The sequence below is a fragment of the Corvus cornix genome, chromosome 23 (assembly GCF_000738735.6).
Source record: "Corvus cornix cornix isolate S_Up_H32 chromosome 23, ASM73873v5, whole genome shotgun sequence".
Classification (NCBI taxonomy): Eukaryota; Metazoa; Chordata; class Aves; order Passeriformes; family Corvidae; genus Corvus; species Corvus cornix.
The window spans coordinates 3,913,430-3,925,804 of record NC_046352.1 but is presented as its reverse complement, the minus strand read 5'-3'; the positions used below and the strand labels follow the sequence as shown (position 1 = coordinate 3,925,804).

Sequence of the window (12,375 nt, the reverse complement as noted above, 5' to 3'; positions counted from 1 at the left end):
AAAAAAGAAAAAGCCAAACAGCAACTCGGGGAGCTCTGGAAGGACTTGGCGGTGGCAGCTCTGCACCTTCCCCCTTCCTCCCCTCCTTTCTTCGCTCCTTTCCCACCTCCCACGACCCCCAGATGATTTCGTGCCCCGATAAAGGCGCGGCGCATCCCCGAGCAGCGCTTTTTCCCCCAAAATAAGGCGCCACGTCAAGGATCTGCGCGCCCCCACATTCGCTGCTGCCGCCGCCTGCCCTAATTATGGAAAGCCCGTTATTAAAGGGATCAGCTCTGCTGGCTTTTGCACGCCGAAATTCCCATTTCAAGGGGAAAATGGAGGGAAAATTCCCTTTTTTCCTTGGTGAACCCCCTTGGTGCAGCCCCTTCTTAAGAGCGCTGCGTGAAGAGCACGGTGAGGGGGGGAAATAAATAAAAATAGAAGCCATTCCAGAAATTTCCCGCCCCTCTCCTGCTCCTGGACTGCAGTGGCTCGGCTGGAGCAGCCCCCCCTCTCCCGGGCCGGACCTCTGCGCTTGGGGGGCAAGCGGGAATTGAGGCGAATTCCAGGGAAAAAAAGGCAAAGAGAGGCAGAGCGAGGCTTTAATCAGGCAGGGGGTGAGCGGTGGGGTGACCCACCTGGCCGGAGCACCCCCAACCCGCCCCGGGCGACAGCGGGGGCAAGGAGGGGACCCGGGCTGGATCCCGGGGGCTCCCGGGGGGGGGTTTTGGCCACCGAGAGCCCCCCAAGGCAGCGACCCCGCCGGCTCCGCTCTGCCCGGAGCATGGGCACCCCCGGCCACGCTTTTATTGCCTTTATTCCCCTCTTCCACACCCCCCCCCGAAACCTCCTGATCGCCCCTTGCAGCCGAAAGGATCCCAATTGCGCCCGAAAAGAGGGAAAGGCGTCCAAAATCCCTGCGAACCCCACTGTTTTACTGTGCCTTTCCCCCATTTAAAAGGCAACCCAAACCTCCAGCTCTTTATTCTGGGGGGGTTTCATTGTTCCGAATATGAGGCGATCTTCAATTTTTTCTCCCCAACGACCCCCCCATATCCAAGCCAGGGGTGGGGTGGGGGGCGGAAAAAAAAAAAAAATCCCCGAACCCCTTTTTCATATTCTTTTATTTTTGGTAAAAAAAAAAAAAAAAAGATGGCGGCTAAGAAAAAGACTGCTGTTAAACCGGTCATGAAGAAATGCAATAAATTCCTTGTTGTTTTATGAAAATTTACAACTTTGTGATAGAACTTTATGAGTGGCTGGGTTCTGGGATTGGCCAGAGCCGGTCATGTGGACTGCTAACCGTGAACATGAACTTTTTATTATTTCCCATGTGGTTATATTGCACCATTCTTCTGTCCGCTGCACCTTGGGTCGGATCAGTGTCCTCTATAGGGCTCTCGCCTCTTTACATTTTTTTACTTTTGTGTATAAGCTCGGCAGGGCTAAAACAGGGCAGAGGGGAGGGGGGGGCCTCCTGAACGCGCACCCACACGCACCCATAGGCACCCACCTCCGCTCCCGCGCGCGTAGCAACAGAGTTATATCCATTTTTAATTTTTTTTTTTAATTATCATAATAATTTTTTCAATTTTTTTTTTTCAATTTTTTTTTCCCCCCCCCCAAAAAAATCCCACTCCCAATTTTGCCCGCCGCTTTGGGATCTCAGTAATAATGGAAGGGCAGAGGAGATTCTGCACGAGGAGTGGAGGCTCTCGTTTTTTCAGAGGGGGAAGTTGCTCCGTTTTCCGGGCAAGTGACAGAAATGCAAGAAGCCCTCACGAGTCAGAGAGGCGATCGACGGCTCTCAGGTTGGGACAATATTTGTCAGCCAACAGATAAGCAAACGCTTATCTCTCCTTCCCCAAACGTTGCACTCATGCCACAGAAATGGACGTCAAAAGGTAAGGGAATAATACGTTTCTCTTCATTTGTTATTATTATTATTATTATTATTATTATTATTATCATCATCATTTCTTTTTTTGCAATGAGGAAATGTATTTGTCAAGCTGCCTTTTTTTTCCCCCCTATTTCATCCCCATCTCCTTCTGCCCGGGGAGGAGGTGGTGGGGGGGAAGAAAAAGGGTGGGGTGATGCAGAAGGGAGGCATTGGAAGAAATTCAAGGTGGTGGGAATCTGTTTAAGCGGCAATTTCACCCGAAAAAAAAAAAAAAGTGGAGCTTAGAGGTGAGGAAAAGAGAAGAGAGCGAGAGAAAGAAAGGTGGAAGAAAGGGGAAAGAAAGAAATCGAGAGGGGGAAAGGAAGAAATAATGAAAGAAAAAAGGAAAAAAGAGAAGGAGGAAAGAAAAAAGGGAGGAAAAAATTAAGAAAAGAAAGAGGAAATAGGAAGAAAAATGAAATAACGGACTAAGAAGGATAAAAATGAAGCCTTGTAAGGTCACCTGGAGATAGCAGACTTGGAATGAAGGATTTTGCAGCAGCTCGCTGACGGAGACTTTTAGACACTGCCTTTAAAAAACACCAAGCCCTTTGTGGGCAGTTGTCGCGTTTTATTTTGGGTTTTTTTTTCCTCCCCCTCGCAGAATCTCGTGCCAGTTTTCTCGTCTTCAGGCGAGCCCAGTAATTTGGCGAAGTTTCTGTGGAAGCCAGTTGGGTTTTGCGTTGCTCTCCAGGGTCATTATTATGTGGGTGGTTTCTTCGCAGAGAGGGCAGCTCGCGGAAATCAGGTTCTGAAAATTAGTGTTTAAAAAAAAAAAACCAAACCAAACCAACAAAAAAAAAAAAAAAAAAAAAAGAGGGGAAAAAAAAAAAAAGAGAAGAGAGAGAGAAAAAAAAATAAGAAGAAGAATGAAGCCAACCCAGAGCGCAGCGCTCTCATTGTAATTTTTTTTCCCCCTCAACTCCCAAATGAAGCTGACGTTGGGAAGCAATAAAGCTCCTTGGATTTTAATTGCGTTCTGCAGTGGTAACGTGGCTTTACGGCTTTCCCGGCTTGGGTTTCAGCCCCGCGCCAGGTTCTGCGCAAATCGCTCTCTCCTTTCAGATCCGATGCCCCAAGCCTCGCTTGTCTTTAAAGGAAATATTTGTCCGGAGGTGCCGGTCGGTTTAAATCTCTTTTAAATTTTTTTTTTTTTTTTCCCCTCAATATTTCAAGGGTGGGTTTTGAAATATTGTGTTAATTGCTACTGTTACGAGGTGATTCTTAAATAAGATAATGAAAGAGCCTGTGCGTGCGGAGCGAGATGGAGTAAGAGGAGATTCATTACTTAAGCATAAACCATTTTATGACGTGACGATTTATCTCATCTGAACTGACTGAACCCGAATATTGTGTGCACGAGAGTAAATGATCGCGAGCCGTGGAAGTAATAAACAGAGAGACATTTTTAAAAGCTATTTCTTTCCCGAACCTGTTACATTTTTCATCAATCACGAGGAGGCGAGGAAAGAAATGAATGCGGGTTCAGACTCCTGTTCTCCCTTTCCCCCCCAATCTTTTCGCGGTGGTTTTGGGGTTTTTTGTTTTTCCTTTCCTACTCGTGTGGGGGGATGAAAACAAAAAAATTAGAAGCAAATAATTTAATTGAAAAACCTCGCTCCGGAATGCTTTTGTGCCGATTCTTCCACACCGCGCGTGGACAACCACTTGTGGAACCCACGCACCTCCCTGCGGGGAAGGGCTTTTTCACCATTTCGCGGCGGCGCGGGGCGAGAGGGGAACCTCACGCGGGGGGTGTGATTTGGGGGTGTTCCCCGCTGCTGGCCGCTCTCCCCTGTTGCCATCCCGCTCGCTGATTTAGGGAAAAGGGAATAAAACCTCCTCCAGGGCGGCCACCCCCCGCCGCGCGTCCCTCCGGGCGCCGCCGCCGCCGCCGCGCCGCGGGACTCGCCCATTCCCCGCCGTCTGCTGCCATCTACCGTCGGCGGCGGCGGCCGGCGGCTCCCGGGGGCTCCCCGCAGCCCGAGCCCCCTCCCAGGGGGTCCTCACCCGGCCTGGCCTCCCCTCGCCTCGACCCGCAGCCCCCCCGAGGGAGCGCGGCCGCGCCGCGCCCTGCGCGCCTGCTGTGAGACGGGAGCGGTGCTTTTGCCTCCTGTGGGTGTTATCGGGGTGTTTTCGCCTCAAAGTGGGTGGAAAGACAGATTTGGGCGCCCTCAGGGGAGGTTTGGACCATCCCCATGCGTTTTTCCATCTGAGCATCCCCAAACCTGCGCCGAGCGCTCCCAAATCCCTCGGCCTCGCATCCCTCGGTGCGCGCCCATCCCGCGGCGGCTGCGCGCTGGCCGAGCGCGGACGCGGGCGGGGATGCTGTCAAACGCGGCGGAATCGTGACGCTCGAGGCGAGGCGAGCTGGGCCGTGGTTTGGCAGCTCGTCATAAAAAAAAAAAAAAAAAAAAAAAAAAAAATTAATAAAAGGCAGAGGAGCTTTTATGTCTTTGTGGCTCGCAGCGGCCACTTCGGGCTCTGGCAGAGATGTGTCCAGGCGTGCGCGAGGGGCTGAGGTGGTTGCTGGGGACAGGGGCAGACGAGGGGTCACTTTTAAGTTACTGTAGGCTCTGGAGGGACAATGCGTGCCTGTTATTTTAAAAGGTTCCTCTCTCCCCCCCTTCCCTCCCGCTCGCTTTCTCCCTTCTCGTTTTCTCCTTCTGCCACGCAGTTTCCTGGCAACTGTTTACGTCTGGAATAAGGGACGTTTTCCCCCAAGAAAGTGACGTGCCCAGAGCCTCTGGAGCGGTGGGGGGGGAAGAAATCAAAACCAAAACAAAACAAAATGAAAAAGGAGAGGAATAAAAGTTTCTCTCCTTTGACCAGCAAGAGCCATTATTAACTTGTTCCATGCTGTAATTCCCAACACCCCCAGCACTCGCTTCCCGCATTACACCAGACCCGTCTCGCCTTTCCCTCCCCTTCTCCCTGCTCTCCCCACATCATTTGATTCCCCCCTCTCCCCTCCCCGGGAGTTGCCTTCGCGGAAATATTCGGGTCTGGACGCATTTGGGTTCCCTCAATGTCCCCTTCTCCCTCTGCTTCCCCCTCCCTTCCCCCTCCCCCTTTTTTTATTTTCTTGTTAATAATTAGCCGCACTCCTTAATGGAACAATGGTAGATTATTATTGCTTCTTTCCAAAGCTCCCATTAACAAGGTTATTATGCACTGCACGGGAAGTCAGGTAAATTAAACTTAAATTGCTGGAAATTAAGTTTCAGGCGGTTTTGCGCAGGGAGAGCGGGGTTTGTTTTTTTTTTTTTTTACACCTTCGGGGGTCATTGTTTTAAATACTCCAAGCCTGAAGCTCGTGGCTGCGCCGGGTTTATTTTCCGAAGTGATTTTGGGTGTGCAGGAGCATTACGGGGCAGGCTCCACTGCTGCCAATGGCTTTCTATGTCTGAGTTCCAAGAACAAGGGGTTTTTTCAACTGTTTTCGTGCTGTTGGCTTGACTTTATGGCCGCAATAAGTCCCTCGGTGGGGAAACCCCCGCTGTGTTCTCACTTCAGAAGGGTCGGGAATTCCAGCTCCCCAGGAAAAAAAAAAAAAAAGAAAAAAAAAAAAAAAAGGAGAGTTTCATTTTTTATTGGAACCAACTGCACTGAACTTTCCACCACCAAGTTGCGAGCGGCTTCAGCTTTCACACAAGCCACGCTCTGTTCTGTTGGCCTGGCGAAATATTTGGGTGTTGTTTTAATCCCCTCATCTCTCTGCTCTGCCGGGATTGAGGCGCTGCTGGCCAGCAAAGCCAAGGGGCAAAAAGCGGGACCTTCCTGGGCAGAGAACCGGGCTTGTCCATACCCGAAATACTTCTCTTTATCTTTATTTCCGCCCTGACCCTTGAGTGATGCCTGTCAGGAGGGGAAAGCCGCAGTTAAATCTGTTATTGCACCTTCTGGTGCCTCCCGCAAGTTCCCCGCTTTATTGCTCCTTCTTAGCAGACCTTGCGCCTGGTTTTTTGGGGTTTTTGTTTTGAGGAGATGAGGCCAAAATCTGATTAAAGACGCTCCCATCGGTGCCCTCAAAGCCCAGTTTAACTTCAGGGCTACTGTCTGAGCCGGCTCCAGCCTTTATTGCTCCCTCCCGCCTGAGCTGGGGCGGCAGAGGCGTCCAAAATAAATATATTCGCCAAATCCGCCTCAGATTTACTCGGGACTTCAGGCGGGAGGGCGTCTGTGCAACAGCTCCGCCAACGACCCGGCGGTTTAAATTTTAAATTCCGTCTTTAAAGCCCTCGGACCGGGGATGGAAACCACCCCTGCGCCAAACACTCAATTCTGGGAGATTTAGTGCGCTTTAAGACCCCTGCTCGTATTTAAATGTATCATAGGTGGCAAATCAATTACACCGCGGGCCTGACCCTCGGGAAGATGAAAACTATGGCAGGCTTTGGGTTTTGGGGGTTTTTTTCCACCTTGGGAATCAAGTTTTCCTCTTTTCCTGCCCCAAATAACCATCTGTAGGGTCGGCCTTGGGAGAGGAAAGATTTTTTTAATCTGCAGAGATGTCAGCAATACGCAATTAGCGAGCGGCCAGCTTCAATTAGTGCGTTTTTATTTTCTTTTAAAACCTGGCTCGTCCAGCCACGCACAGAGCCTCTTTCAACCACAAATTATTATAACGAGCAGCGTCGAGATCTGGGGCCGTGAGATTTTTTTTTTTTTTTCCTATTTCTTTGTGCTTTCCCAAACTATTTCGAGGGATTTATTTGCAGAGCAATCGCGAGGAGTGGCGGAAAAACAGGAGGGCAAACATTTTTCCGGCAGATTGTACTCACGCGCTGGGCTATCAGGACATCCCATTTCTCTGCCCAAAATTTGCATGCGGGGCTGCTCGCGCCTGATAATCGCCGGGTTTTGCAGAGCCACAAATATTGCGTAACTCATCAAATGGATGAGCTGCTCGGCTCCTGCAAAGCGGTTCACTTCAGCCTCTCATCCCAGCTTTTTTCCTTTTTTTCCCCCTTTTTCCCCCCCTTTTTTTCCCTCCCCCCTTCTTCTCTACTCATCTTTCCCTCTCAATCTCACTCTCTTTTTTTTTTTTCCTTTTTCCCCGATGTTTTTTCCCCCTCGCATCCCAATAAAGCCGATCTACGCAAAGTTTGGGTCCATTCCGCACACAAAGGGAAACTCTGCAAGAACAAATATAAGAGATATCAGTCAAGGAGGGGGGTGGCGGATGGAAAACGACTTCCTCTGCGTGGTATTTCCTTGAATTATAAGGATTACGTCGCGGCCGAGATGTTCATCGCAGCCGTGGCATGAAACAATCTTGGCTTGGCTGCTGTAAACACGATGTTTAAAATAAATTAGCTCGTAAAAAGATCCCGCTTTTCCGAAGCACTTCAAGCTCTGTCAGAGGCAGCCGCGTTGGCAGCTCCGCGGCCGCCGTGTAAGACATGTAATTCTAGATTTGTGGCGCACACATTCACAGATTCGAGGTATTTCAGCCCCGACAGACAGATGGTTACAAATTCGGACAGGAAACAAACCCTTGATAAAACGCCACGGATCGGGGGGACGCTGCTGGGGTTAATTTAGGTGGATTTTCTTTTTCTTTTTTTTCTTTTTCATTTTTTTTTTTTTTTTTTTTTTTTTCCTTTTGGCCGTGTCTTTCTGCTGCTGTGACTTTGATTTTCCTCCTTGAAAAGCAAAAAAAAAAAAAAAAAAAAAAGCCACGGGCAGAGCTCCAACCCCACCTTGAGCCAGCGAGGAGCTCAGGGGGGGATGCGCAGGTAGAGCCAAGCGAGGAAATCCGGGCGAACCGGGAGAGGCAAAGAAAAGAAAAAACCAGAGCAAAGTGGAGCTTCCAGGGCGACGGGGACTTTCGGTGTTACCCTTTGCAGGGGCTCAACTTGGCCAAAAATCGGTGTTTTGTGGTGGGGACGGGCTCGAAGGGGGGGACGCGGACCCTGCGCACCTCCAGGCACCGTCACAGCGCCAGCTCTGCTCTCCTTAAACCCCCCCGCGAGCTCCCGATCGGTAGCGATCAATAAACTCCGCTTTTCACCCTAACCCAAGGCTCTTTTTTAGCCATAAAAGGTCGGGCTTGGATCTGGTATTAACAAAAAAACGCAAGAGGGCACAATGCGGTGCCGGCCACCGGAGGAGAGCGGGATTTAGCCAAAGGAGAAAGGAAATACTTCGATTTTCCATTTATCTCCCGAGCGCGGAGCTTTTGCAGCAACAAGAAAAGTGGGAAGATGCGGTAGAGGCAGAGCGAAGGTTGGGTTCAAGCGGGCGCAGCTTTGCTGAGCGGGGAGCGCTAATCTATGGTAATTAGCCAAGCGCGGAGCGAGAGAAGTTGTCAAAACCTATTTCTCCTCACAGAGCAAACCCAACTCAGTCACCGCGGCGGGGTCTCCTCCTTGCAAACTTCACGCAAAAAACTTTTAATTTCATTTTTCCTCCCCTTTTCCCCCCACCCTGTTTTATTGAACTCCGGCGGAGTAGCCGGACATTTCAGGACGGTTCGCAAACGCGAGGGGTTAAAGTTTTGGCAATGCGAGTAATTAACTTTTTTCTTTCCTCCCCCCGCTCCACACACTTCCAGCGGGTATCTGGACACGTTTTTATGGGTGTAAATATAAAGATACAGGCGCTCACACCGCCATCCGCGCGGACGGGCGCTCCACACCCCCGCGCCGAGCTCCGGGGGAGGGAGGAAGAGGGGAGGGAGAGGAGGAGGGGGGGGACCACACGTTTATTTATTTATGAAGCTCGCAGCGCGCCGGGAATGTTTCTTTCGGCAGATATTATATATTTGGTTAAGGGGGTGCCTTTCTGTTGTTTAAAAGGGAGGGAAAAAGGGGGTGGATGGTTTGTTCTTGGGGTCCCTGGTGCAATCTCAGCTCCTCATGGGTGCTATTTTGCAACCTCAGGCGCCTGCTATTGGTCAGCCCATGATCAGATGGTTGTATTTCCTTGTGTCCCTCGCTGGCACCACGCCATCTCCCTTCAGCTAAAACCCAATCTCCGATATACTACTAATAGCTAAACCACTTGGACTATAAAACACAACAAATCATAAAGCCGGGCAAGGACGGCAAAGGCTCCTTCCAATGAGTTCTTATTTTGTCAACTCGACCTTCCCGGTGAGCCTGGCGGCGGGGCAGGAGCCCTTCCTGGGACAGATCCCGCTGTATCCCTCGGGCTATGCGGATCCTTTGAGGCACTACCCCAGCACCTATGGAGCCACGGGCGTCCAGGAGAAGGGCTACACCTCCTCTCCTTACTACCAGCAGAGCAACGGAGCCTACGGCCGCGGCTCCGCCTGTGACTATGGGGCCGGCGGGTTTTTCAGGGAGAAGGACCCTGCGTGCGCCCCTCCCAGCCTGGACGAGGTGCCCTTCGCCCCCGAGCCGCGCAAGTCGGACTGCGCGCAGAGCAAAACTGTGTTCGGAGAGAGCGAGGAGCAAAAGTGTTCCGCGCCGGTTTACCCCTGGATGCAGCGGATGAACTCTTGCAATAGTGAGTTTACTCTTTTACAGAAATAAATACATCAATCTCCTCCCCCCCTTTCTTATTTGTTACCGCCAGGGAGAGAGAGAGAGAGCGAGCGAGCGAGGGAAGCAGGAGGAAGGTTCACTTTAGAGCCCAAACTTCCAGCGGGGGAACTTGGGCGACGTGAGAGGCTCCAAGTTGCTCGTGACACGCACCAAAACTTCCCACCGCTCCAGTCTTTTCTCCCCCCCGCCCCAAGCTAACAACTTTTAAACCCCAATACTGTATTTCCTCCCCCCTCCCTCGCTTTTTTTCCCCCCCCCCTTTTTTTCCTTTTTTTTTTTTTTTCTTTGCCACATTCCAGTTTGCGTGTCACTCAGCTACAGCGATTTGTCTCTGTCTCTGCCCCACACGCACAGGGAGATATCTTTTCTAAATCAGATCTGGATGACTTTACACACACAGCCCGACCCACACCCCCACGCAGCTCCCTCTCCCTCCGACCCGCAGTTAAATGATAGAAAAGTGTTTAAATATTTGAAGGGAGACGGTTACATTTTTAATGCAACTCGCACGTAATGAAAAGTCTGCCTGGAGAGGATTATTTTTGTTCATCCCCCCCCCCCGGTGATATATGACTTCTTTAAGTGCTGTTTCCTCAATCTGAATTATAATAATAATAATAAAAAAAAAAAAAAAAAAAAGAAAAGGGGGGGGGGGAAAGAAAAATAATAAAAGGCTCCCTACTCTCCTTCCCATGTTTAGATGCATTTGTTGCCTTTTAGGTTCCAAACTGATGTCCATTAGCGCGGGGACATAAAGTGTTGTGTCCTCTTTAATGCAGAGTTTGGGCAGATCGATTCACTTCATTATTGCTTAAATGCCCCGATCTATTACAGTTGCCGGTAGGGTGGAAAACAGCGAGGGCGGGCGCGGGGGGGGGTGAGAACACCTTGCGATTCCTCATCCCGGAATAAGATAGATCTCGCCCTGTCTCTCTCCCCGCAGCCCTGCGAGCCCGGCATTAACCCCTCCGCCCGGCTGCGCGGCCGCGGAGCCTGCGCGGGGATGCTCCGAGGGCTTCAGGCTTCTCCTGGAGTTGGCCAAAGCTTTGGGAAGGCAGCGGAGCGGGCACAGCCCCTCCGCACCATCCCTAAAACCACCCCCGAGGCTCTCCCCTCTTTCCCCTCTACCCCCTTCCCCCCTCCCCCCATTCCCCTGGATTTTTCCTAGTTGTTTCCTATTTTTCTGTGGTTTTTTTGCGGGTGTCACAGGTTCTTCCTTCGGGCCCAGCGGCCGTCGAGGCCGCCAGACCTACACCCGCTACCAGACCCTGGAGCTGGAGAAGGAATTCCACTTCAACCGCTACCTGACCCGGCGCCGGCGGATCGAGATCGCCCATTCCCTGTGCCTGACGGAGCGGCAGATCAAAATCTGGTTCCAGAACCGCCGCATGAAGTGGAAAAAAGAGAACAAACTGCTCAACTCCTCGCAGCTCAGCGCGGAGGAGGAGGAGGAGAAAGCAGCGGAGTGAACAGAAACAGAAACAACAAAAAAAACCCAACAAAAAAAAAAAAAGAGAGAAAGTATTATTTAAAAACACGCGCAAAAAGCGACGAGAAAACAACAAAAATTTAGGGAGGGAGGGAGTGTGAGAGGCGAGAGGATGAGGGGGGTGTGGGCTGGCTGCGAGGGCAGGGGAAACCCGCACGTTGGTGGGACAAGCCCTCCGCAGCAGCGGCGACAGCCACAAAGTTTGGGCCACCAGTGGCCTGGACTCGAATTCCCAGTGATTTTGTCCAGAAACAAACAAAAAAAGACCACCAAAAATCAGGTTTCTAGTCGCGTTTTGAATTCTTTTTTCCCGTCCTACACCTCCCTTTCCCTCCTACTCCACCCATCCCCCCTCACGCACGAAATGGAATAATAATAATAATAATTAAAAAGTGAAGAGATGGAGAGAGAGAGAGAGAGGAGGAGGGAAAGAAAGGGAAAGAGAAAAAAGGAAAAAAAAAGAAAAAAAAGAAAAAAAAAAGGACTCCTAGCCGTGTTTCTACCCTTGGTGTCACTGTTAGTAATCTGCTAACTCTTGTATTTAATGGAAGTGCTGCAATATATGTCATTTGGGGTGTTTATTGTCTTAATTTTGTAAAAATGTTTCATGCACGGTTGACATAAGTTGTTTTTTTTTTAATTTCCCTTTTTTTTTTAATTTTTTTTTTCTCCTTTGGTAAATTAATCAAGCCCTGGGGTTCTTTGTAATTAGTTTTGGGGTGGTTTTTTTTTTCTTTTTTTTTTTTATATATTTTATTTTAAAAAGGAAAAATCTACTGAAAGAACGAGTACTACCTACAGAGCTGCAAAAAAAAAAAAAAAAAAAAGAAAAAAAATGAAAAAAAAAGGAACAACAACAGAAAGTTCTATTTTATTAATTTTTGTACGTGTTGTGTTTGGAGTTTGTCTTAGGTATGAACATGGAATTCTCTAATAAAAGCCAAGTCTTCGATCTCACCCGCGCACCCCCTCCCCTGTCATTATTACCGCTGTTTTTATGATGATCTTTCCCTTTTCCAGGGGAATTCTTAAGGAGCAGAGGGTTGTGAGGAGAGCTTTGCTTCCCTCTGGGTGACAAAGTCTCCTAATCTGCGAGGACGAGCAACTCCGAGAGCACGGAAGTTACAGTGGAGAGATAAATCTGATTTTCCCCCCTTTTCTTTTTTTTTTCCTCTTTTTTTTTTTGCTTTAATCTGAAATGGAAGACCTTTCACCAATAGTATTTCCTCGCTGACATTTCTGCCTTTAGCACCGCTCTCTCTCTCTCTTTTTTTTTTTTATTGTTACAGTACAAAGAGTTATGACGAAACGCCATCCCATATCCATAATAAATCAAGGAAACGGGCAAAAGTACGCTCTCATTTATCTACCCAAGGTACCTAACATTTGCCCAGCATCTTTCAAACATCTGCTCCCTTACTCCATGCCCCCAAATCAAAGCGAAGTGT

At 49.7% G+C, this 12,375-nt stretch overlaps 2 protein-coding genes across 3 annotated transcripts in view; both read left to right on the top strand.

The window, feature by feature from the left end:
* The first annotated feature begins 1,799 nt into the window (after window positions 1-1,799).
* HOXB6 (homeobox B6) lies at window positions 1,800-10,953 on the top strand. Of its 2 annotated transcripts, none has more exons than XM_039564596.1 (3): window positions 1,800-1,886; window positions 8,812-9,400; window positions 10,648-10,953. In XM_039564596.1, the coding sequence occupies exons 2-3, from the start codon at window positions 8,992-8,994 to the stop codon at window positions 10,905-10,907; spliced, it is 669 nt and encodes a 222-aa protein (XP_039420530.1). In that variant the 5' UTR covers window positions 1,800-1,886; window positions 8,812-8,991; the 3' UTR covers window positions 10,908-10,953. The 2 variants fall into 2 exon arrangements, with proteins under 2 accessions (XP_039420530.1, XP_039420529.1); XM_039564595.1 differs by lacking the exon at window positions 1,800-1,886 and adding an exon at window positions 7,565-8,205.
* Window positions 1,809-12,375, top strand: part of HOXB4 (homeobox B4) — a 31,881-nt gene continuing 21,314 nt past the window's right edge. The window contains exon 1 of the mRNA XM_039564590.1: window positions 1,809-1,886. The gene's annotated coding sequence lies outside the window, so the exon portion shown is untranslated. The remainder of the gene's footprint in view (window positions 1,887-12,375) is intronic.

Bases quoted from the DNA above. Each gene is read 5' to 3' on its own strand.
- HOXB6 (XM_039564596.1), top strand. From the start codon at position 8,992: ATGAGTTCTTATTTTGTCAACTCGACCTTCCCGGTGAGCCTGGCGGCG. The intron at 9,401-10,647 runs GTGAGTTTACTC...CGGGTGTCACAG, and splicing joins GCGGATGAACTCTTGCAATA to GTTCTTCCTTCGGGCCCAGC.